Source organism: Petaurus breviceps, unplaced genomic scaffold (assembly GCF_028583685.1).
Source record: "Petaurus breviceps papuanus isolate PSGF00001 unplaced genomic scaffold, PetGlider_PUasm1.0 551, whole genome shotgun sequence".
NCBI lineage: Eukaryota > Metazoa > Chordata > Mammalia > Diprotodontia > Petauridae > Petaurus > Petaurus breviceps.
Window position 1 is genome coordinate 34,187,560 of NW_027186372.1, and position 23,447 is coordinate 34,211,006.

The 23,447-nt window shown below is 40.4% G+C and overlaps 2 protein-coding genes across 2 annotated transcripts in view; both read left to right on the forward strand.

The window, feature by feature from the left end:
* The first annotated feature begins 9,894 nt into the window (after positions 1-9,894).
* RUFY1 (RUN and FYVE domain containing 1) overlaps positions 9,895-23,447 on the forward strand; it is a 40,380-nt gene continuing 26,827 nt past the window's right edge. The window contains exon 1 of the mRNA XM_069102601.1: positions 9,895-10,218. Coding sequence (XP_068958702.1) covers positions 9,933-10,218 — 286 coding nt within the window. The 5' untranslated portion in view covers positions 9,895-9,932. The remainder of the gene's footprint in view (positions 10,219-23,447) is intronic.
* The window catches only part of RPS14 (ribosomal protein S14), a 195,631-nt gene continuing 193,440 nt past the window's right edge, over positions 21,257-23,447 (forward strand). Inside the window, exon 1 of the mRNA XM_069102618.1 lies at positions 21,257-21,260. The gene's annotated coding sequence lies outside the window, so the exon portion shown is untranslated. The remainder of the gene's footprint in view (positions 21,261-23,447) is intronic.

Below are 23,447 nucleotides of genomic sequence, written 5' to 3' on the forward strand. Positions count from 1 at the left end.
CTCTCTCTCTCTCTCTCTCTCTCTCTCTCTCTCTCTCTCTCTCTCTCACACACACACACACACACACACACACAGAGCTATCCCCCCATGTCTGAAATACTCTGCCTTATAGCATCCCTCTCTTCCTTTAAGATGCAGTTCAGGAACCATCTTCTGTGTGAAGCCTTTCCTGATACCACCACCATCCCTCAGCTGCTAGTGCCCTTCCTAACTCTCTCATATTATTTTTGTCTTTTTGGAGGGGGGGAATGCAGGGAAATTGGGGTTAAGTGACTTGACTAAGGTCACACAGCTAGTGAGTGTTAAGTGTCTGAGGCTGGATTTGAACTCAGGTCCTCCTGACTCTAGGGCCACTGCTCTATTCACTGTACTATCTAGCTGCCCCAACTCTCTTATACTTAACTACTTTTTATGATTTGTGTTTATTAAGTTTACATTTATATTGTATGTATTTTTACATACATGGACTTCTTATCTGCCCCAATAGAATGTAAGCCAATTACAAGTAGGAATTGTTTCATTCTTTGTACTTGTATCCCCAGCACATAGCCTGGCACATAGTATGTGCTTAATAAATATTTATTTGTTTATTTATTCTGCATCTGCTTCAGCTCCTCACCACAGAGCAGGTCAGCAGCAATGGAAGGGACCACAACATATGGTTGCAGACCACCTGCCCTGCCAAGAGCTCCAAGTCTGAACTTCTATATGCCAACCCACAAGGGGACAGAACTCTCTTAAAGGACAAAGCAAGAGGAAATTCAAGGATTCAGCTAAATTAATGTCCACCTAAATTTCTTATCTTCCTCCATCAAACTTCTAAGATGTATTAGGAACACTAGTCATAAATGTTTGATGGATAGATGAATTAATGAATTCCAAAAATGCACACAAACCTAAATTGCAAATCAAGTTTAAAAACCAGAAACCACTTGTGAAAATTATATATACATCTGGCATGTTAAACTGGGAGTTTCCTGATTTAATGTGAATTGGTCTTACGTGTTATAATTCATCAAAATGATCTTCCAATGTACTTCATCACGCTCATATTCCTCAGAGACGACAGCCACCTTCCCAACCCAAGAGGCATTCTGATGATGGTACAAGCAGCTTTTCGAAATAAATAAGTATTCTAGGGCCACCTAGTGGTCACTAGATTCTACCTACAATACTGTACCCTTTCCTGGGGCCATGGTCTGCATGAAGGTTTACTTAAGCTTAGCAGATATGTTTCTTTCACCATACCTGAAGGTAGCAATACTTTGACGGAGACTTCTTGCCTCTATTTCCCTCTGCTAGTAGCCAGTGCTATACCAAGTGTAACATTTCTGTCTGCTTTCCCCAATCTTACAGAATTAGAAAAACATACTCTGAGAAAGCACTACAAAGGTCCATGGAGACTTCGAAACCAAACCTCTCACTTTAAAGGTAAGGAAATTAGCTCCACAATGATGAACTGATTTGCCCACATTTATACAGGTGGTATGTAGTAAAGCCTGAAGTAGAGGTCTAATGCTGTTAAACACTTGTATTCTACTGAAGTGTCCAGAGGAGGAAGAGGGTGGGGGAAACAGTAACCATATGGAGAGCAACGAACAGGAGTCTGGTCACAGCCACAGGGGTTTAAACTGTTGATTGAATCTAATTGACTCTCACCATACAGAAGTCACAGAATTAAGTATTAGATAGTAACCCTACCTTATTCACCCAGCTTCTCCCGATAGCTCATGTGGGCTTTTCCTCAGGAGAGGGAAGGAGAATTATGGAAAACTCTGTCCCCTAGAATCTTTTCTGTCTGCTCCACCCACATCCCAACCAAGCCTGCTGTTTACCCATTCTAAGAATGGCATGAAACTGTACGGTTCCCTAAGCAACTATAAATTATTTTTAAAGAATCTTAATAAAAAGGTGAGTACTTGACTGAGTGAAGAACAGAAAGTCCTTGGACCTGTCTGCTGCTATACACTTTTTTTTTAACTCGGCAAACATTTCTTGGGCACCTCCTGTGTTTGGGACCCTATAGTAAGCCATACTGCCAAAGATGGATAAGACATAGCCTCTGTTCTCAGGCAGGCCACAGGCTGGTAGAGAGGATGAGACATGGGCATTTTTGTTGTTCTTTTTTTTTCTTTTTGGAGGAGGGAAGGCAAGGCAATTGGGGCTAAGTGACTTGCCCAAGGTCACATGGCTAATAAATGTTAAGTGTCTGAGGTTGAATTTGAACTCAGGTCCTCCTGACTCCAGGGCCAGTACTCTATTCACTGCGCCACCTAGCTGCCCCCATTTTTGTTGTTCTTGAGGTATTTTTCAGTTGTATTCAATTCTTCATGCCCCCATTTGAAGTTTTCTTAACAAAGATACTGGAGTGGTTTGCCATTTCCTTCTCTCTCATTTTGCAGATAAGGAAACTGAGGCAAAGAGGGTTAAGTGACTTGTCCAGTGTCCCACAGCTGGTAAATCTGAGAGAGATGGGTACATAAGTGATCATAGTATACAGATAAAGGAAACCACCTCCAACTGGAAGATAGAGGGCAGAGGGATCAGTGAAAGATCGATGGAAAGAGGCGTTTGAGCTGAGATGTGAAGAAGCAGGGATGGGGAGGAGCTTTCCAGTCATAAAGAACAGAGTAAACAAAGACACAGAAGCAGGAAAACCTGAGGGGTATTTGAAGAACTGAGAACATTTTGCTTTTGTTGAAATACAAGGTGAGCACTGTGAGATAAAGATGGGAAATTAGAAGAGCTTCTATCCTAGGCTAACCAGTCTGGACTCTCTTTAGCAGCAACAGCTGTAGTAATAAAAGGAATAATTACAGTTATTTGTTCCTTTACATGTGTAAGCAAATAGGCAAGTTGTTGGCCAAACTACATTACAAAAACAAGGGATAGCTTTTGGTGGGGGCAGAGGAGGAGGGGTTGGAGGGGGAAGATGCAAGACTTCTAAAAAATAAACATTTTAAAAGAATGCAGACCAGGATTGCAGACAGAGAGAATGAGCTTCTTTGCTTAATCTATGTTTTTATTCAATCTAATTTGCTTGCCAATCTTGGGGGAGGGGAAGAGAGGAGAGCAGTCAGCATCACATAGTTCCTGTGAGGGTTTTTTTTTTATCGGTCCCTAAAATGGGTTTTGAGGACACAGGATTTCCATTAGAGTTTAAATAGAAATGACAAGGAACTTTCTAACTCTTTCAGGTGGTCGTCTGGAACCACAGACTTGGAAGCAGCACCAAATACAGAGAATAAAAAGAATATTGTTAACCTTAGTCTGGGACAATCTGACTTCTATGTACAGTGGCTCCTGGTCTCAGCTATGAACTAAATAAAAGAGCTGCTCCTCTAAGACAGAGATGTTCCAGCCACAGAACCTCAGCAGTTAAGAGTCGAGGGGCCAGCACATGGCCCTGAAAAGCTGAAGCCCAGGTGTCAGAAGAGACCATTCATTAACCAATTAGCCATTTATTAATTAATCATTTGCTAAGCATCTACCATGCTCCAGGTGCTCTGCTAGACACTGGGGATGCAAAGACACAGCCTTTGCCTTCAAGGAGCTTACATTCTATCAGAAAAGACAGCCTGTATATAAATAATTATATACAAAACACATGGGGGAGGGGGGTGGCATTAGTAGTTGGAAGGATCAGGAAAGGCTTTGTGTATGTAGAAGGTGATACCGTGTTTCCCCGATAATAAGACCTATCCCGAAAATAAGCCCTCCCCTTACTGTGTAAGATTCCTCTAAAATAAGCCCTTCCCCGAAAATAAGCCCTCTGTATGCACCGTCCCACCCCCCGTGAAACGCACGCCACGCTCCGAGCTGCATCCAATCAGAGCTGCAGCAGTGAGCGCATCATCCTGTTCTTCCCCAGTGATTTGCTTGCTGGCGCCATTGAGAGCAGTGCAGTGGAGGAGAGCTGAGGCAGGACAACATAAGCCCTCCCCTGAAAATAAGCCCTCTGGTGTTTTTCTTTCCAAAAAAATTAATAAGACAGTGTCTTATTATCAGGGAAACACGGTACCTGAACAGAGTTTTGAAGGAACAAGGGATTCTAAAAGGTAGATGTGAAGTGAGAGTGCATTCCAAGCATGAGAGAGAGCCTGGGGAAAGGAACAGAGATAGGAAGAATGTTATATGTGGGGGGCGGCTAGGTGGCACAGTGAGTAAAGCGCCGGCTCTGGAGTCAGGAGGACTGGAGTTCGGTTCTGGCCTCAGACACTTAACACCCACACAAAAAAAACTAGCCATGTAACCTTGGGCAAATTACTTAACCCCAACTGCCAAAGGCAAAAAAAAAATGTTATATGTGGGAAACAATAAGAAAGTGGTTTGGTTGGATCATAGCATAAAGTAAAAGGAGTGTTGTATAAGGTTGGAAAGGTAGGTTGGAGTCAAGTTGTGAAGGGCTCTAAAAGTTAAACAGAGGGTCTCATATTTAATCTAAGAGTGGCAATAGGGAGTCACTGAAGTTTACTGAGTAGGGGAGTGACATTAGGAATATCACTTTGGCAGCTTGTAGAAAATGAATTAGAGAAGGAAGAGATATGAAACCAATGGAAACATGTCCAGTAGAGACAATGCAGAGAAAGCAGATATAACACCCACCAGAGAGACATACCCAGAAAATACTATGTGCCTAGGACAGAGTCACACCTAGTGGAGAACAGAGATACAATGAACAGCAGAAAACACAGAACCATGTCATATCACCAAAGAACACAAGCAGACCTACAGTGTCAGAGGTGTGAATTGCTCTGGTCACTCATGTGTCCTAGCATCTCATATCTCCTACATGTATGTCCTTTGGAAGTGTGTTCTAGTCACACAGTTTCCTAGTGTGTGTGATCCTCTGCATACATTTCCTGGTCATTCATGTTCCCTACCATGTGTGCTCTCAAGGCATGTTCCCTGGTCCCCCAAGTTTCCTTCCCCAATGGTAACATAAAACCCTTGGGAGAATATACTCTATCTGAGCATTAGGGGATATTTCCTGTAACTTTATTTTTTACACTGCTTGATTTGCTATCTTGATTTAATATGTCTAGATCTCTACCTGGATTTTTGATAAGCATCTCAAACTTGAGAGGCAGAACTGGTCTATCAGATAGAGCTGGTTTTAGAGCTAGGAATACTTGAGTTTAACTTCTGACACACACTGATTGTCACTTATGTGATCTAAGACTCTAAGCTTCAGAGAGAATATTGCCCTTTATCAGTAGAAGGAGTTCCTCATCTGGGAGTTCCTTTTGCCACTGAAATCACAGTTTCAGTCCCAACACCTATTTTGGACTCAACACATCAACACAACTTCTTACTTTCTCTCCTTGAAGACAGGACTTATTTTACTTCATTTTTGTCTACATATCCCCAACACTTAGCCCAGTACTATATGCACAGGTACATAATAAATGCTTGTTGAATTGCAAGGTAGGGGTTAGCACTTTTTTTCATGGTTATTCCTTCCTCATGGCAAATCTGCATAGTAAGTTTCTAAAAAGTAAGTTGGTACTTGGAAAGCATGACACACTGATGTCCATGGATTCAGCACACACTGCTCTCCTACAATACTATCTCTGACATTTCAAAACTGAAGAAACAAAATTCCTTGGCTTACTCATAGGTTCTTACAGCTAGCAAACATTAGAGTTCATCAGCCCAAGACAGTATCCTAGATACAGCCTTCTCACTGATGATTTCGTCCAACTCTTGCCACAATGCCATTATAAAGATGAGGAATCTAGGGCCCAAAGAAGCAAAACAAAAACCCATATCCCTGACATTCAATCCCACATCCTTCCCATTGTATCACATCACCATTATGTGCTTGTAAATATCCTGGTTCTGATATTTGCTTCCAGTTTCCTTGTCTATAAAACCAGGCTAATAATAATTGTAACATCCACTTCACAGGATTTGTGGGAGGAAAGTGTGTTGTGAACCTTAAAATGTAAACAAGTGTGAGCTATGTGACGTTTGCTCCCACATGAGACTCTGGTTGTATGGTCCAAGTGCTATTTTCCTGAAATCTACAGAGTTTGGAACTGTGGATTATCTACAGGTGGCATGCAATATCTGAACTAGTCACCAGATGGCTCCATCTGAGTCACTAGCCTGGAGACTTCGTGGGTCCCTTTGTCTCCAACCTGCACCAGTCAGCCGTCTCCTAAGAGACTTCGGCCACACTGTTATGCAACTCAGCTCTTACTAACCCTGTGCTTGGCTGGTCTAAAATTAATATAAGGAATGATAGAGAATATTGCTCAATATGGTAGAACAGAAAATCTACTTTCTATAACTAGCTCAAAGCCCCTACCCTGTACTGGTTCTTAGGTTACTGTCCACTGCATTCATAGATTCAGAACTTAGCATACTAGGATCACATGGTTTATTGTAATTAAGATCACTCAATAAACATTTATTAAATGCTTACTATGTGCCAGGAACTGCTAGACACTGGAGGTACAAAAAGAGGCAAAAGATTGTCCCTGCCTTCAAGGAGCTTACAATCTAAGGAAAAGAAACCCTGTCCAACCTCGTAACACTTGCAGGTCCTGGAAATGAGTAGGTGCAATGAGGTATGCCCTAGCCATCTCAGACTCATGGACTAAAGAAGATGTGTCTCCACCAGCTCCCGAACTTGCGGGCACACAAAAGTCATGCTGCCTGCTTATTCTCAATTGCTTAGGAGTGGTGCTGATCACAGCTCTAATCTTTTATGTTCCAGTTTCCCTGTCAAGCATGGGGTGGTGCAACCTTCAGCTCCTTTATGTCAGAGGAAGTTCCAGCTCCAATACCTAAGGAAGAGCATTGTGAAAGAAGCAATGAAGAAAGGGGGAGACAGCAGAAAAGCTTGGGGTGGGGGTATCTGTAAACAGCATGCAGAGAGTTCCTCTTTTGAACTGTCACCTGGCTTTTGGCCCCCCAGAACCCACTTAGGGCAGGGCAGCTTCCACTGTCCTCTCTGTGCTAGAGAAAGCAGGGGAAATCTCACTTCCCACAGTGCCTCGCAACTTTACTTTGCCTCCTTCTATAATGATAAGAGCTAGCATTTATATAATACTTACTATGTTTTAGGAAGTGTGCTAAGTACTTTATGATTACTATTTATTTGATCCTCACAACCCTGGGAAGTAGGTGCTATTATTACCCCCAATTTACAGATGAGGAAACAGGCAAATAGAGGTTGTGACTTGTTCAGGATCATACAACCAGTAAGCATCTGAGGTTGGATTTAAACTCAGGTCTTCCTGACTCCAGGACCAGTGCTCTATCCACTGCTTCACCTAACTGGATCTCAATAGAGTTTTTTTTTTTAATGTGCAGAAGTACCAGGCTATGATTATTATTACCAGAGGCCACAGGAGTAGGAAATTGGCCATGACAAGTGATGGAAGGAGCTTCACATAAGAACCGAGACCTAGTGTGCGGCCTGCTCCAAGCACTTGGTAACTTTCCCCATCAGTGCTATTTCCACCAGACCTATCAGGGGTTCCATACCACAGTATACTATGTGAATTAAGTCCAGCATTGTAAAACAATATTTCTCAAACTACTCGTGCAGAATTCAAGCATTCCCATGGGATGTGAATAAAATCTCCATAAAAAAACATTAATGATGCTTACATTTTCCCCCATAAAATATTTAAAATAAAATTCACACAATTTCTAGTGCCTTGGAAGCTATATCCAAATCAGCCTGGGAAAGACCGCTGGAAACTATTCCGAATTCTTCTTACAATCCACAAGATGGCACCCCAACCTCAAAGTTAGTACTTTTGTCAGTTCTTGAGAGACAATCCTCTCAAGTGAGAAGGCTGGCTTCTGACCTTGTTTACATGATGATTAAAGGATCATAGTTTTCGAGCTGGAAAGGGCTTAAAAGATGATTAGCCCAACTCCCTCATATTACAGAATATTTTCCCTGTTTTTTTGGCACTGGTCTAAAATGTCATAGTGTCTTTTATTGATGTTGAAGCTAAAGCATTATCTTCTGCCCATTCCTTCAATTTTGAGGGCTGAAGGGTTGTGAAGTGGAAACAAAGTTTTGTGGTAGCAAGAAACAACAGGGAAAACAGTGGCCAGGAGGGAGAATATGTACAGTCAGGGTCACCTGGTCTGCTAAAGTCTTCGGAACAGTAAAGTCTGAAAAAAGAAGTTACAGAGTAAAAAAAAAAAAATTGGTTTTGCCCTTTTTATTCCTTAAAGACTGGTGTATGAAACCAAAGTCATCAACAGAGAATACCTGCTTCCAAACATGAATCATAAAGAGAGACCTTCTGTAGAGCTACTTCTCACAGATCATAGAATTCTTTGCTCCTTAGATGGAACCTTTGTTCATTTCAGGAATCCCCATTTAGGGAAGGAGTAGTGGCTGTCCCCCATGCCTGGAGTTCTTCATTCCCTCACCCCCTACTTCTTAGTTTCCTTGATGTCTTTCAAGATTCAGTTCAAATTCCACTCACTGAAGAAGGCCTTTCTTGACCCCCCACAATTATTGTCTTCCCCTCTCAGACTGCCATCCATCAACTCTGTATATATCTAGTTAGTACCTAGTTATTAACATGTTGTCTTCCCCATTGAAATGTAAGGTCCTTGAGGGCAGCGCCAGCGTTTTTGTCCTTCTATGTATCTCCAGCTCTTAGCATAATTCCTGAAACTGTAAACTTCTTGATGTAACTAACTTCCAAATGCCTGCTGGGATAGGAAGTTCACCACTCACCTAACTAGGAAGACCATTCGGTTTACTGGAAGGGGAGTGGGGTATGTGCAACAAGTTCCGACCTTTCTTTAGGAAAATCAATTTGACATTTGGGTGGAGGATGGAATGAAGACTGACTTGTGGTAGGCAAGCCCACCAGTAGGCTATTGCTATAGTCCTAAGTATGAGGTGATAAGGGCCTGTATCAAGGTGGTGGCAGTATCAGAATGGGGCACATGCAAGAGATGTTACAAAAGTAAAATCAACAGGCCTTGTCGAGACATTCGATAAGGAGGGAGGAAGGGAGGGAGAGGGAGAGAGTGAGGAGGCCATGATGACACCTTGGTTGGGAGCCCAGGTGACTAGGATGCTTGTGGTTCGTACCCTAGACAGTGCAGGGAAGTATGGAGTTCCCTCCTCTCTTATAAGCGATTAATCAAGTATTTATCAAGTGCCTACTTAAGTGCCCACATTGTTTGGCACTGAGGATACAAGTACAAAGAATGAAACGACTCCGGCTCACAATGTTTACATTCTTTCTTGACGTCATTACCTCCCAAATTTCTTTCCCTACTTCATGTTCCCTAATTTGTTTTAATTCTCCCCTGTCTCCCCTTACACAGACCCTCTTCAGAGGAAGGACCAAATGCTGGACTTCAATCAGTGAAGAACTGAGACACGTGGAGGCCACATCAATCTGGAAAGCCTAACTCTCTCTCAACAAAGAGCTCCTCCGTCCCCCACCATGCTTCCCAAACACACAATCACACCAAAGCCCTGGGAAACCGAGCTCCCATGCCACCCCAAGGTACCACTCAAAGCACATGCTTGCCTAAACTGACCCCCTCGATTTTTATCCTTGCCTAAATAATCTCCTGAGGTGGTTCTTACAAGCTCACTCCTGCCCACTTTGGTTCTGAGACCCCTCAAACTCACTCCTCCCTGACTTGAATCTGAAAACCCTCCCCCAAATTCACTCTTGCCCTCCTTGGTCCCCCAAACTGCACTCCCTCCCACCACAGCTTCAACTCTCCTTGAAACTCATTCCTGCCCGCACTGGCTTGCGCGCTCCATCCCCCGGGGGGGGGGGGGGGGGGATGTTTGAGGGCATCTTCCCGGGCGCTGCTTGCAGCGCTTGCTGCCCGGGACAGACGGGCGAGCGGGCTAGCTGGCGGGCGGCCGGCGCGGCTGCAAGCCTGCTTCCTCCTGACTGGTGTCAGATGACTCTGTAAAGATGGCCGAAGGGGAGGCCGGTGGCTCCCCGGGCGTGGGTCCGCGGGAAGACTTCGAGATCCTAGACCGGACCCAGATCCCCGCAGCGAGCGAGGTGCGCAGCGAGGCCGGGGGCAAGGCGGCGGCCGGGGACGACGCCAGCTGGTCGCACCCCATCCTCTCGCTGGCCAGGAAGGCGTCCGAGAACTTCTCGGTGAGCTGTGGACACGCGCTGCGCTCCGCAGCCTCCTCCGCCGGGCTCCGCAGCAAACTCCCCAGCGGCAGCGGGGACAGCCCCGCCAGCCCAGGTAAGCCGGCGAGCGGGGGCCAGCCCGCGGGGAGGGGCTCGGCCAGCCCCGGGCAGTGCCCCTGCTCTGGTCAAGGTGCCACTCCGGAAAGTCAACTTACCAGCGGCCGGCCGGGAGAGCCGCGCCGCGGTCCTATCAAAATAAACCATACACCACCCCCCACCCCGACTCCCCACACTCACACGCCCACCGCCCTCATTTCCCAAATGATGCCCCATTTGGACTACCTGGAGGAAGGAGGGGGAGGGGAGATCATCTTCCTCTTGGACCCAACTGTTAGTCTGTCTGGGGAAAGGGACAGTGAGACAGCCTTCAGCAAAAAACAGCAACAATAACTATTCCACGTAAAATAATTCCAGTGCTAGATAATGGCCCTTGTATTCAAAAGTTTAAAAATCCCGATTTATCTGTTTCCAAGTTCTAACAGTAGGTGGGGTTTTATCACAGCCGAAACAAATCTGTGCGACCGAAACATTAAGTATTGATAGAGTGGAGTTAAGATCCTGGCTTTGCCTAATTGTCACTCACGTTTACTTAACACTTTACCGGCTTAGAAAAGGTGGGTAGGTCTGGCGGTGCTGGACATCACACCGGTGGAATTGAAGTGTTCCCAGGACTGTAAGGTGCAAAAGCTGGGCTTGAATCAAGGTTTCCCGATTCCAGGGCCAAAGCTCCTTGCATTAATCGGTGTTGTCTTTAAAGACACTGACCAAGTTATCACTGGAAGAGGTTGAGCAAAGACTAGACAACCACCTTTCAGAGATGTTGGGATATTAGACCACTGCTAAAGTGCCTTCCAACTCCAAAGTTCTATTATTCTATGACTATGAAAAAGAACCAAACAGTTTTAAACTATTAGGTACAAAGGACCAAATGGAAATGGACAATGTAAAAATCTTTCTCTTATTTGACTATTACTCAGGCTTTTAAGATATGCTGAATCACAAAATATGTCTGTAAGAAAAGACCTGAGAGGTCATTTAGGCTGACCTTTCTCCAATATACAAATCCCCACATCTGGACTCCCTTTCAATTCCTCTTGCTTAAACTTAATCAATCAGGGGAGTACATAACAACTATTATGTCCTTCTCTTGTGTCACTAGGAGATTCCCTCTAAGTTAAGGAGCATAACTAGTTTGAGATGACTGAATAGTTTTTCATAGGGAAAGAAAAGCTCAGGGTTTGAAAGGATGAAGGTTGGGAGTGTCAGGTCTGTGGTGAAGGGATTTGGGTAACTCAGGGAAGTAGCAAGTAGGAAGAAGCTCAAGAAAGAAAGGAGATAGGATACTGAAGACAAATTTTTTTGTTGTTTTTTAGAGGGGGGAGGGCAGGGCAATTGGGGTTAAGTGACTTGCTCAAGGTCACACAGCTAGTAAGTAGTAAGTGTCTGAGGCCAGATTTGAACTTAGGTCCTCCTGATTCCAGGGCTGGTGCTCCATTCACTGCACCACCTAGCCGCCCCACTGAAGACAAATTTTGCTTTTTTTCTTTAAAAATAATTCTGCTATTATTATACTATATATGACCAGGTAGGATTTATACCAGGAATGCAGGGCTGGTTCAATATTAGGAAAACTACCTGCATAATTGACCATATCAATAACAGAACTAACAGAAATCATATGATTATCTCAAAAGACACAGAAAAAAAGCTTTTGACAAAATACAACACCCATTCCTATTAAAAACACTAGAGAGCAGAAGAATAAATGGAACTTACCTTAAAATGGTAAGTAATATTTATCTAAAACCATCAGCAGGCATTATCTGTAATAGAAATAAGCAAGAAACCTTATCCTTACAGTCGAGGGTAAAGCTAGGATGCCCACCATTACTTCTGTTATTTAATATGGTACTGGAAGTGTTAGCTGTAGCAATAAGAGAAGAAAAAGAAACTGAAGGAATTAGACTGGGCAATGAGGAAACAAAATTATCAGTCTTTACAGATGATTGGTATGCTTAGAGAATCAACTAAAAAACTAGGGAAAATAATTAACAACTTTAGCAGAGTTGCACGATACAAAATAAACCCACATAAATCATTGGCATTCCTATGTTACTGACAAAATCCAGCATCAAGAGATAAAAAAAAGAAATTCCATTTAAAATAACTGTAGACAATATAAAATACCCAGAGTTTACTTGCCAAGACAAACCAGGAACTATATGAACACAATTACAAAAACTATTTTGCTTACGATCCTCCTTAGACAGGAGAAAAGTCAATTAAATAATCTTTCATGAGGACATTATTAACATAATTATATAACATAATTTTTTTCCCCATAAGGGGGGAAAAAAACAATTTTCCATTGGTATTTAGATTTGTGAAGCTTGTTTAAACTATATGATCCATGAGGCCAAGGACCAAGTGTCATCTAAACTTTATATCTCCCCCAGCACCAATTTGTTGAATTGAAGGTTTACAGAAATGGAACTACTATTCATTTAGCTCCTATGCAAATGAAAGAGAACAATGTATGTCCAAAAATTAACTGTGACCATGTTTTTATATGCTTTACCCCACCCCTTTTTGTCTGAACCCTTGATTCCAGCTGTATAAGAAACTCTTGGTATGGACTCTCCCTCCAAATGATGTGTAATTTATAGTCTTTGGAGAGTTGCCTAGGGCACTGAGAGGTTATAACTTATTCCAGGTCACACACCTTTTCATAAGAGACTGGACTTAAACCCAGATCTTCCTGACTCAAAGGTTGGCCTTCTTTTCACAACTCAGGATGCCTATCCTTTTTTTAATTATTTATTTTTAGTTTTCAATATTCACTTCCTTAAGATTTATTTTTTAAAGCAATCAGGGTTAAGTAACTTGCCCAAGGTTACACGGCCAGTTAATTCCACAAGATTTTGAGTTCCAAATCTTCTCCCCATCTCTTCCTTCTCCCCACCCCAAGACAGCACATAATTTGATACAGGCTCCCTATATATTCATATTGAACCTATTTTCACATTAGTCACATTGTAAAGAAGAATTAGAACCAATGGGAGAAATCACAAGATAGAAGAAACAAACAAAAAGAAAAGAGAGGAAATAATATGCTTCAATCTGCATTCAGACTCCACAGTTTTGTTTTGTTTTTTCTGGATGTGGACAGCATTTCTGAGTCCTTTGGAGTTGTCTTGGATCTTTGCATTGCTATGAAGAGATAAGTCTAGCAAAGTTAGTCAAAGCACATTGTGACTTACTGTGTACAGTGTTCTCCTGTTTCCGCTCACTTCAGTTACCATCAGTTCATATAAGTCTTCCCAAGTTTTTCTGAAGTTCTCCTGCTTATCATTTCTTATAGCAAAATAGTATTCCATTATATTCATATACCACAACTTGTTCAGCCATTCCCCAACTTAGGGGCATCTCCTCAATTTCCAATTTTTGGTCCCCACAAAAAGAGCTGCTATAAATATTTTTTGTACATGTAGGTCCTTTTCCTACTTGTATGGGAAAGAAGTGGTATTGCTGGGTCAAAGGGAATGCACATTTTTATAGCCCTTTGGGCATAGTTCCAAATTGCTCTGCTGTATAGTTGATTCGGTTCACAACTCCTGGATGCATTAGTGTTCCAATTTTCCCATATTTTCTCCAACATTTATCATTTTCCTGTTTTGTCATGTTAGCCAGTCTGATAGGTGTGAGGTGATCCCTCAGTCATTTTGATTTGCATTTCTTTAATCTAGTGATTTAGAGCATTTTTCCATATGACTTTAGATAGTTTTAATTTCTTCATCTGAAAACTGCCCATCCATAACCTTTGACCATTTATCAATTGGGGAATGACTTGTATTCTTATAAATTTGACAGAGTTCTCTATATATTTTAGAAATGAGGCCTTAATCAGAGAAACTGGTTGTAAAAAATTATTTCCTAGTTTTCTGCTTCCCTCCTAATCTTGGTTGCATTGGCTTTGTTTGTGCAAAAAATTTTCAATATTAAATTAATATTCAAAATTAAATTAAATTCAAATTAAATAATATTCAATATTAAATTAGTATAATAATAACATTAAGTAATCAAAATTATCCATTTTACACTTCATAATGTTTTTAATCTCTTGTTTGGTCACAAATTCTTCTGTTCTCCATAAATATGACAGGTAAACTATTCCTTGCTCTCCCAGTTTGCTTGTAATATCAGCCTGTATATCTAAATGTTGTTCCCATTTTGACTTTATTTTGGTATACAGTGTAAGATATTGGTCTATGCTTAGTTTCTGCCATGCCATTTTTCCCAGCAGTTTTTGTCAAATAATGAGGTCTTATCGCAGAAGCTGGAGTCTTTGGGTTTTTCAAACAGTAGATGACTATAGTCAAGGTCTATTATTTTATGCCTTATAACTTAAAAATTAATTCTGCTACCTGAAATATCTTTTCCTATCTCCCTCTGTTCTAATGCCTCCTTCATAACAATTTTCCTGGCCCTGTACCAGCCAGAAGTAATCTCTCCCTCTTCCAAACCTCTAGAGTAATTTGTTTTTAATCTAACTCAGTGTAGTCCACATGGTAAGGATTTATTAACTGTTAAACAAATGAATTATTCTGAGAAGTTCTGTCACAGTGGTTAATCTGCTGCCAGAAGCAGTGGGACAAAACCTAGTTATATTAAATAGAAAGATTTGACACCAAGGTATATCTTATATACTAATACTCTTAATGGGTGAAGCTTTTATTAAACAGGTTAATGGGGTGTTTAATATTGTTTCTTGAATACTGTGTAAGAAAGAACATGCCACATAAACAGCTAGGGGTGCAATATGAAACTGATTAGTTTCTTTTTTTTATTATAATTGTTATTATTTATTGAATCTCCAGAGGCAGCTTGCTAGAGAACCAGTGTCAAAGCCAGGAAAACCTTAGTTCAAAAATTACCTCTATATATACTAGCTTATGTAACCCTGGGCAGATTAGTTTCTTTTAAATGCTGTTTAGGAACTAAAATTGTGAGGGCAGTGAGTATGTCATTCCTCTGAAATCAGATGTGAGTTCTACACCCAGCTCTGCCACTGCTAACTCTGTGACCTTGGACAAGTCATCTAAGTTTTCTGGGCCTCGGTTTCCTCATGTGTAAAATAGGCATAATCGTACTTGTTCTGCCTAGGATTGGTGGGATACCTTTTGGCTTGTTGTGCTGAATTATTACTTCTGTCTTGCAGTGTTATTTCAAAATTTCACTTGGTTTCCCTTACCACAGTGTAAGATGTTTGAGGACAATGATTGTTTTCTATTCTTCTATATTCCTTCTACAAGTCTTCATCAAAGCCCTAAATATAGATGGTCAAAAAATATTTTAACAAATTCCATTTCTCGGAAGAGCTGTAGCATCCATTAAAAAGTGAAGCTGCAAGATTATCCTTTTTTGTGAACCCAGTTATTTGTCCCAGATGTCTCTGACCACTTCATTTTGTGAGATTTGAAATTTTAATATTTTTCTAAACTAATGACATTTGTGAAGTCTCCTATGATCTTTACCAGATTAGCTTTCATGATATTGCAGGATTAATGATGTTTCTCAGGACACAAAGAAATCACTTCTATGAAAGTTTTATTCAAGCAAGGTTTCCATACATTGGTTTTCTTGTTGTATGGGCACATTCATTGTTTTTCCAGTTTGGCAAGTCTTTATATTTTGCTTTCTGATAAGCAAATTCAATTCAGTTACCCTGGGTAGGTGAATCCTTTCATTGTGCTGAATATGTGTGCAAAAAAGTTGCAGTGAACCAGTGAAAACATCTTTATATATAGGTGCCTTATGATGATAAAACATGGAAAAGTTGTCATGAACTCAATATAGCAGATATTTATGGAAGTCTTCTACCTTCTAGGAACAGTGGGCGATATAAAAGAAATTCTTAACCTCCCTTTCTGCCTAGTTTGTACTCCTCTTGAGATAAGACACATATACATATGAAACAGTTCAATTTCAATGTAAAGCAGGATATAACAAAGTTGTAAAATTAAGGATGATGACAGGAGGAGGTCATAGTATTAAAAGCTATATGAACCTTAGGGGAAGGCTTCATGGAAGAGGAGGGATTTGAGCTTGTCCTCGAAAATGGATGAACAAAATAAAAATAAATTAGGAGGGCTTTCCAAAGGTTCAAAGATCATCACGAGGAAATTGAGGTGGCAGCTAGTATAGAGAAGGGCTGAAATAACCCTGCTGGGAGCAGTGGGAGATAAAGTTGGCTAGATAGGCTGAGGAAATACTATGATGGGCCTGAATTCATAAGTAATTCTGATTTCCTTCTATGGGCAATGGAGATTTTTTTTAAAGTTGTGCTTTAGAACAAGGGTTCTTAATCAGGGGTCTACACAGCCCTTAGGGGAGTCTGTGGTTAGATTTCAGAAGGTCCATGAACTTGAATGAGGGGGGAAAAAATCATACATACACAAAAGAAACAGTTGAAACAACAGCTCTAACATAAGGGTTGATCTCTATTTTTACTAACTTCTAACTGAAATTTAGCATTTGCTTTAATTATGAATGTAAGTAGCAAACTATAGTAGTATTAGCAGTTCCTGTGTTTTGTCCCCACCAGAAATCACAAACATTTTCATATCACATTAGAGTTGTTACAGATATCCTGAAATATCTTTTATACTCATCACTCCTTCAAAAGTACTGTAATTATTTGACTCACCACTAAATCACTCATAATTGAAGTCTTCCTTGTATTCAGATACTCTTGCAGTGCAGCTGGAAAGCTGTTAAGGTTTACTGGCTTTACCAGACTGCCAAATGGGTCCATGACACAAAAAGTTAAGAACCCTCAGATTATTCTGACAGTGGTGTGAAGTATGGATTAAAGGGGAGAGCAGGCCATTGCCATTAACCCAAGTACTGGACACTGGGGGGCCAGGGTAGTAGCATTAGAAAGCTAAAATAAGGGACAGATGAAAGACATCTTGAAGAAATTGTTTTCCTTCCACTGTAAAATGAGCAGATTGGTCTAACTGGTTTCTAAAGTAAATTCCAGATCTAAGTTCTGTGAGTCTCTAAATTAATAATTGTTGGCTGCCCACATATAAGGGATAAAGGAGAAGCAGCTGTGCTCAAAATGTTATATTCAAAGAAACAGTGATAGCAGCCAAATTATCATCACCATATTTCTGTAATCTGGTAATAAAGACCCTGAGATTTCATAGACTCATAGGAAAGTGTGAAGGAAATTTAGAAATCATCTAACCCAAACCCCTCATTTTCCTTTCTAGACCATAAACTAGTTGAGGTCAGGGATTATGTTTCTATATCTACCTTAGTGCCTAGTATAAGACTTGGCATTTGGTAGAAATTTAATAGGGGCAGTTAGGTGGTACCATGGATAGAGCACTGGGCCTGGAGTCAGGAAGATCTGAGTTGAAACCTGGCCTCAGATCCTTTCTAGCTATGTGACTCTGGGTAAATCATTTAACTATTTAATGAGTTTGCCTGAGTTCCTCATCTGTAAAATGGGGACATGCTGGAGAAGGAAACAGCAAACCACCCCAGTATCCTTGCCAAGAAAACCCCATGGACTTTGCCCATGGGGCCACAAAGAGTCCGGACACAACTGAACAATAGCAACAAAGAGTTTAATAAATGTGGGTCTTTACCTGAACTGCAAATGAGGACATATAGGAAATTTAATCAATTCAGCAAATATAACTGAAGTGCCTGCTATGTACAAGACACTGCGAGTTGCTGGGGATTTAAGACGAAAACACAATCCATGGTCTCAAGGAGTTTACATTCTGTTAGGAGGAGTAACTTCACCAGGGCCATACACCAAGTCAATAGGAGAGTTGGACTTGAACCAAAGTTCCTAAGTCCCAGTTCAGCGTTCTTGCCACTGAGTTCTTGCCCGTATGTTCACTACCTTATCTTCTTGAAAGCATCATTTATAAGTGTACACTTTTTATAGATGGATGCTTTTGCATTTTGGAGAAATAAATGGTAGAGCAGGGCTTAAGCTTTTCATTTAGTAATTCTGAGTGCTCCAAAGGAGCTAAAATCTTAATGGCTTCTTTGGAAGGGACATTGTGGGGTAAATAAGGAGCAGAGAGTAGTAGTCCCAGAGAAAATGGAGAATGGATCTCACAATGAGACCATGGGGTACAGTTTAAAAGATTTGGAGCCCCAGCACCTGAAACTTACCTGTGTGACCTGTGTGTACAGATTATTTAACCTTTCTTGGCCTCAGTGTCTTTATAAAATGAGCAGGTTGAAGTAGATAACCTTCCCCGCTCTAAATCTGTGATTCCATAGAAATGGTCTGTACTACATTTCCCAGTAGCCCTTTTAGCCATAATTTCAGAAACACTAATCTAAAATGCCTGTCTACTTTTTAAAAGTATGGTTGACATTTATTTCAAATATCATTTGCCCAGATTGTTCAGATTAGGATATAACCAGCCAGTTCATTTTGGCATTCATGACACTGCTGAAATATCTAATACAAAAGGTAAACTACCTAACTCCTGCCTTTGGGGAAAAAAAATGTTCAAATGACAGGTATTTGAGTGACCATGGAGCCACATTATTACCACAGTTTATATATATAAAACAAGTGCTATTACTGAACTATTTCATCTTTTATTATTTTATAATATCTTCCTTCTTGCCTAGTAATAGCTTTAGATTGAGAAATGCTATTGGATTTAAACTTTACCCTAGGAACTTTATATTTCATCACTGTACAGATACACTCGGACAATATTAAAGGTTTTAAGGAGGAATTTAAGAAACAGCAGCAAAATTCTTTCATTTCATATATGTAGTGGCTTTCCACCTCACTACTTTAACATAGTCATTTCTTAGCAACTGTGTAAAAATAGCCAGATTCCTCTCTTAGGTCATGTGAAGTAGATTTTCTTTATACACACTGTATTATGTCTTATACAACAATATATTTTAAAGGCAAAGTCTCAGCCACTTAGATTTTAAAGTCTGTGAGTTCTGTTAACTCCCTTGCTTGGTCTCTTATTCCATAGCATTCTACTTATTCCATAGTATTACTTAACCAAATTTAAGTAGCAATTTTGTATTTTAAAAATCCATCATATTGACAGTTTCCCCTAAGAATATAATACTTGGGCTCAGATTCAATCTAGCTGAGATTCAATCTGGCCCACTTGTCAATACAAGCATCACAAATCAGGCTCCTTAAAAGTCTACCCAATATGGCGAATCTTTAATAAACTTTGTTTTACTTTGGCTGAAAAAAAAAAAGAATATAATACTTAATCACTGGACAATATTTGTGTAATAATTTGTTGATATCAATCCTACATGGTAATCCATTTCTGCTCCCTAAGATTTGTGAATGTTGCCTTAGCAAAATATTCATCACCATTCATCCTGAAATGTGGGCCACAATTTCCATTTTCACTGGTTCAATTTCTTCCTCAAAGCACTTTTCCCTAAAGGAAAATTACTCACCTGCATAGTTGAAGACATTGCTATTGGGAATTGTTAGTGCTCTAAAAAGCAAAAAAGATAATTCTAGCATCAAATCTACATAAAATGTCTTTATCATTTTGTCTTAAATTTACAAACAAACATACTCATGAAATTAATCACCTGGAGTTCTCATTTAATATTTTTTCCTATGAAATAAATCCAAATACTCTACATTTTCCCATCTATATCTTGTTTCCATTTTTCCTCTGTATAGTTTTCTTTTTTCCTTTACAATATTTTTTAATATGGGAAACTTTAGCAGGCTTCTTAAGCAAATTTTCCTTTTCAAGATTCAGAATTCATCTTCTTTCTTCCTGGAATTCAGATAGGATAAGTGCTGTCATTCCTGTTTTACATTTGGGGAAACAAGGAATATTCAAGTAACAAAGATGACACAGCAATAACTAAGATTCTGACTTTTCACAAAGCTAAATTATACTGAATCCAGTCCAACAAGCATTTATTAAGAGCTTATTATATGCAACAAACATACTGTGCTAGGCACTAGATCCAAAGACGAAACAAAGAACAGTCCCTGTTTTCAAAGAACTTACATTCTACTGAAGGGATGAAGTATGTAAACAGTAAGTATATACATGATATTTGAGGAGAGAGGGTAGTTAACAACTAAGGTGATCAGAAAAGGTTTCTAATAGGAGGTGGCGCATAAACTAAGCCTTGAAGGAAGAAACTAGGGATTCCTAAAGAGAAAAGCAGAGTAAAAGTGCATTCTAGGTATAAGGTAACTTGTACAAAGGCCGAAGATGTAAGGCAAAGTTCAGCGAAATAAGGAAGATTGTCTATAATGTAGAATACATGAAGAAGAAGAATATAAATAAACTGGAAAGGTAAATTGGAGTCATAGAGGGAAGAGCTTTAAATGTCAGACTGACACTTGTATTTTATCTGAGAGGCAACAGAGAGCCACTGATAACTTTTGCACAGGGAAATTAATCAGATTTGAGTTTTGGGAAGATTATTTTTGGTGGATTATGGAAAATGGATTGCAGTGTGAGAGACTGGAAGCTTTTTAAGAAACTTGCAATAGTCCAGATTAGATGTGGTGAGTTATTATGTTTGTCCCTCATTCTCAAATAGGACTGTGACATCAGGGAGATGATGACATGACTTGAGGTTGACTTTGATTTGAGTAGGGGGGTGGGGGGCTCACCAGCCTCACTTTCTCCTCCAGAGCCATCTGGGTCCAGTGGCCAGATATTTATCAGGATGACCGGAAATGGTCCAGGATGCAATGAGAGACCCAGTTTGAGTGAGAAAACGCCCATTCAATGAATAGGTCTTTTTAAGTTACTGAAGGGATGGCCCCTTTAATCAGAAAAAAAAAATCAAGTTGGAAAGGGAAGACCTTCAGGGTTCCTGGCCAAAAGAGAAACAGTTACTATATAGTATTTACATTCACTCTGTGCTAGGATGGCAGGGACCTATGGTCCAATCTATGAGCTCCAGAGTGAATTGGGTTTAAGAATTGGTCTTCTAAACTAGGGTGGAAGTCATGTGAATAGAAAGAAAAAGACACAGTGAGAGGTGTTGTGGAACTAGAATCAACAATTCAGCAACTTATTGTACATGGGGGTAGGGGAGAAGTAAGAATTGAGAACAATGCAAAGATTGTAAACTTTAGTGATGGAAAGGCTAGTTGTACCCTCAACTGTAACATTAAAGTATAGGTAGATTTAGAGGGCAAGTTCAGTTTTGAATTTAGATATTTCTGGGACATCTTGTTGAAGTCCAGCAGAACATCTTGAAGATGCAAGACTGGCACAGCAAGATCTGAACAGAATTGTGTCACAGAAGCCCAGAAAGTACCCTGGAAGAACTGATAAACGCAAAGGATTCAAAGAAACTTGAACAGATCAAAGTAATCAGAACAGAATGATTTGCTCATTGGCCGTAATCATGTAAAAGAAACACTAAAAAACTTAAGAATTCTCAATGCTGTGACCAATTTTGACATCAGACTTTGTGGTATTTGTCTTCTCAGAAGAAGTGGATTAAAGGTGTAGAATGAGGCATACACTGTCAGATCTGGCCAACTATTTCCTTTAGCTATGTGTACTTAGTTACAAGGAAAGGTGGGAGTGGGGGCTGATAAACACTGTCAGAGACTGCAAATAGGTCAAGAATGATGAAGCCTCAGATAAGGCTGTCTGTCGGTGTAGCCCCTAAGACCACTGGTAACCTTGGAGAGAGCAGCTTCAGTTGAATGCTGAGGTTAGAAGCCAAATTACAAAGGGTTGAGAAGTGTGTGGAAGGGAAAGAAGTGGAGGCAATGAGTTGCAGTGGACTAAGATATAGTACAGTTTCTTTTTTTTTTTTTTTAAAGCAATCGGGGTTAAGTAACTTGCTCAAGGTTACACGGCCAGTTATTTATAGGTGTGGTGCTGAGTATCTGAGCCCGGATTCGATCCAGGTCATCCCGACACTGGAACCGGTGCTCTTACTCGCTGTGCTACCTGGCCGCCCCTATAGTACAGTTTCTTGAGGGGATGGTAAAGTCAAGTGAAGATTTATAAAGGATGGGACAAGACCTGTGGATATTTGTTAACAGGGAGGAGCAAATGGATAGGAAGAAATTGAAGATTGGAGAGTGATTGAAGAGTCAAAACTCAGCACTCCTCTTAACTCCCCTTTTTTTTGTTGTTGACACCACCATAACCTCTATTTATGAAGTTGTCCTCAATTTATCCATGTCCCCATTCCCGCTCCATATCCAACAGACACTAAATGTCTTCTGAAGTATTCTCTCACATCTCTCCTATTTTCTTTCATATACAAGCACCCTAATTCAGGCCTTCATCACTTATCTTGCATTAGCCTCCTAATTGGTCTTCCTGCCTCTATTCCATCTGCTGTACAGTTTTCAAAATATTTCATTAAATAATGGGCTGACCATGTTACTCCCCTGCACTGGAAGCTTCCTATTGTCTCCAGAATAAATTTAATACAGATGCTTCTAGTCTGACATTTAAAACCTTTCACAATTTGGTTCCAACCTTTCTTTTTGGAATTTTATATTATTACTTATAATGAGAGAGTGTAGCATAGTGAATAGAGAGGCAGCCTTAAAGCCCAAAAGTCTTGGGTTCTAGTCCTGCCTCTGTCTCTGTGACCCTGGCCAAGTCATAGAACCTCTTGTCAGCTCAAGACCAAAAATTGCTGAGAAGGACCCACCCCGCATTAATAGAGTTTCCTTACCTAGGAGTTCACTATAATTGAAATCCCAGGTCTAGTCTATATAGCCCTCTTGCATTCTACATTCCTGCCAAATTGTCCTACTTACCATATCCCATACAATATATTTCACTTCCCCCATAAAAGATGATGACTGTTCAGCAGTAAGGACACACAGTTCAGTCTGCGGCTGTATGACTCCCTCCAGTAGTCCTTTAATACCAGGCTAAGGTAGAAGAAGCTTCAGAAATTACTAGCACAAAAACCTAGTCTCTTAATCATGCTGAAGAATCTTAAAATAATAGAAGTGGAAGAGACCTTAAGGAGCATCTAATCATCCCCTCATTTTAAGGATGAGGAAACTCAGACTGGAGGTAAAGTGACTTGCTGGAGTTTACAATTATTCAATTGAGATTCCAACCCAAGTCCCCCAAGTATCTCTTCATCCAGCCCTTGCACACACACACACACACACACACACATATGTATATATGCACACATACATATGTAGGTGATATGTATTTATTCCTTTCCCTCGTAATCATATATAGTAGGTGATATATATTTATTCCTTTCCCTCGTATTCAT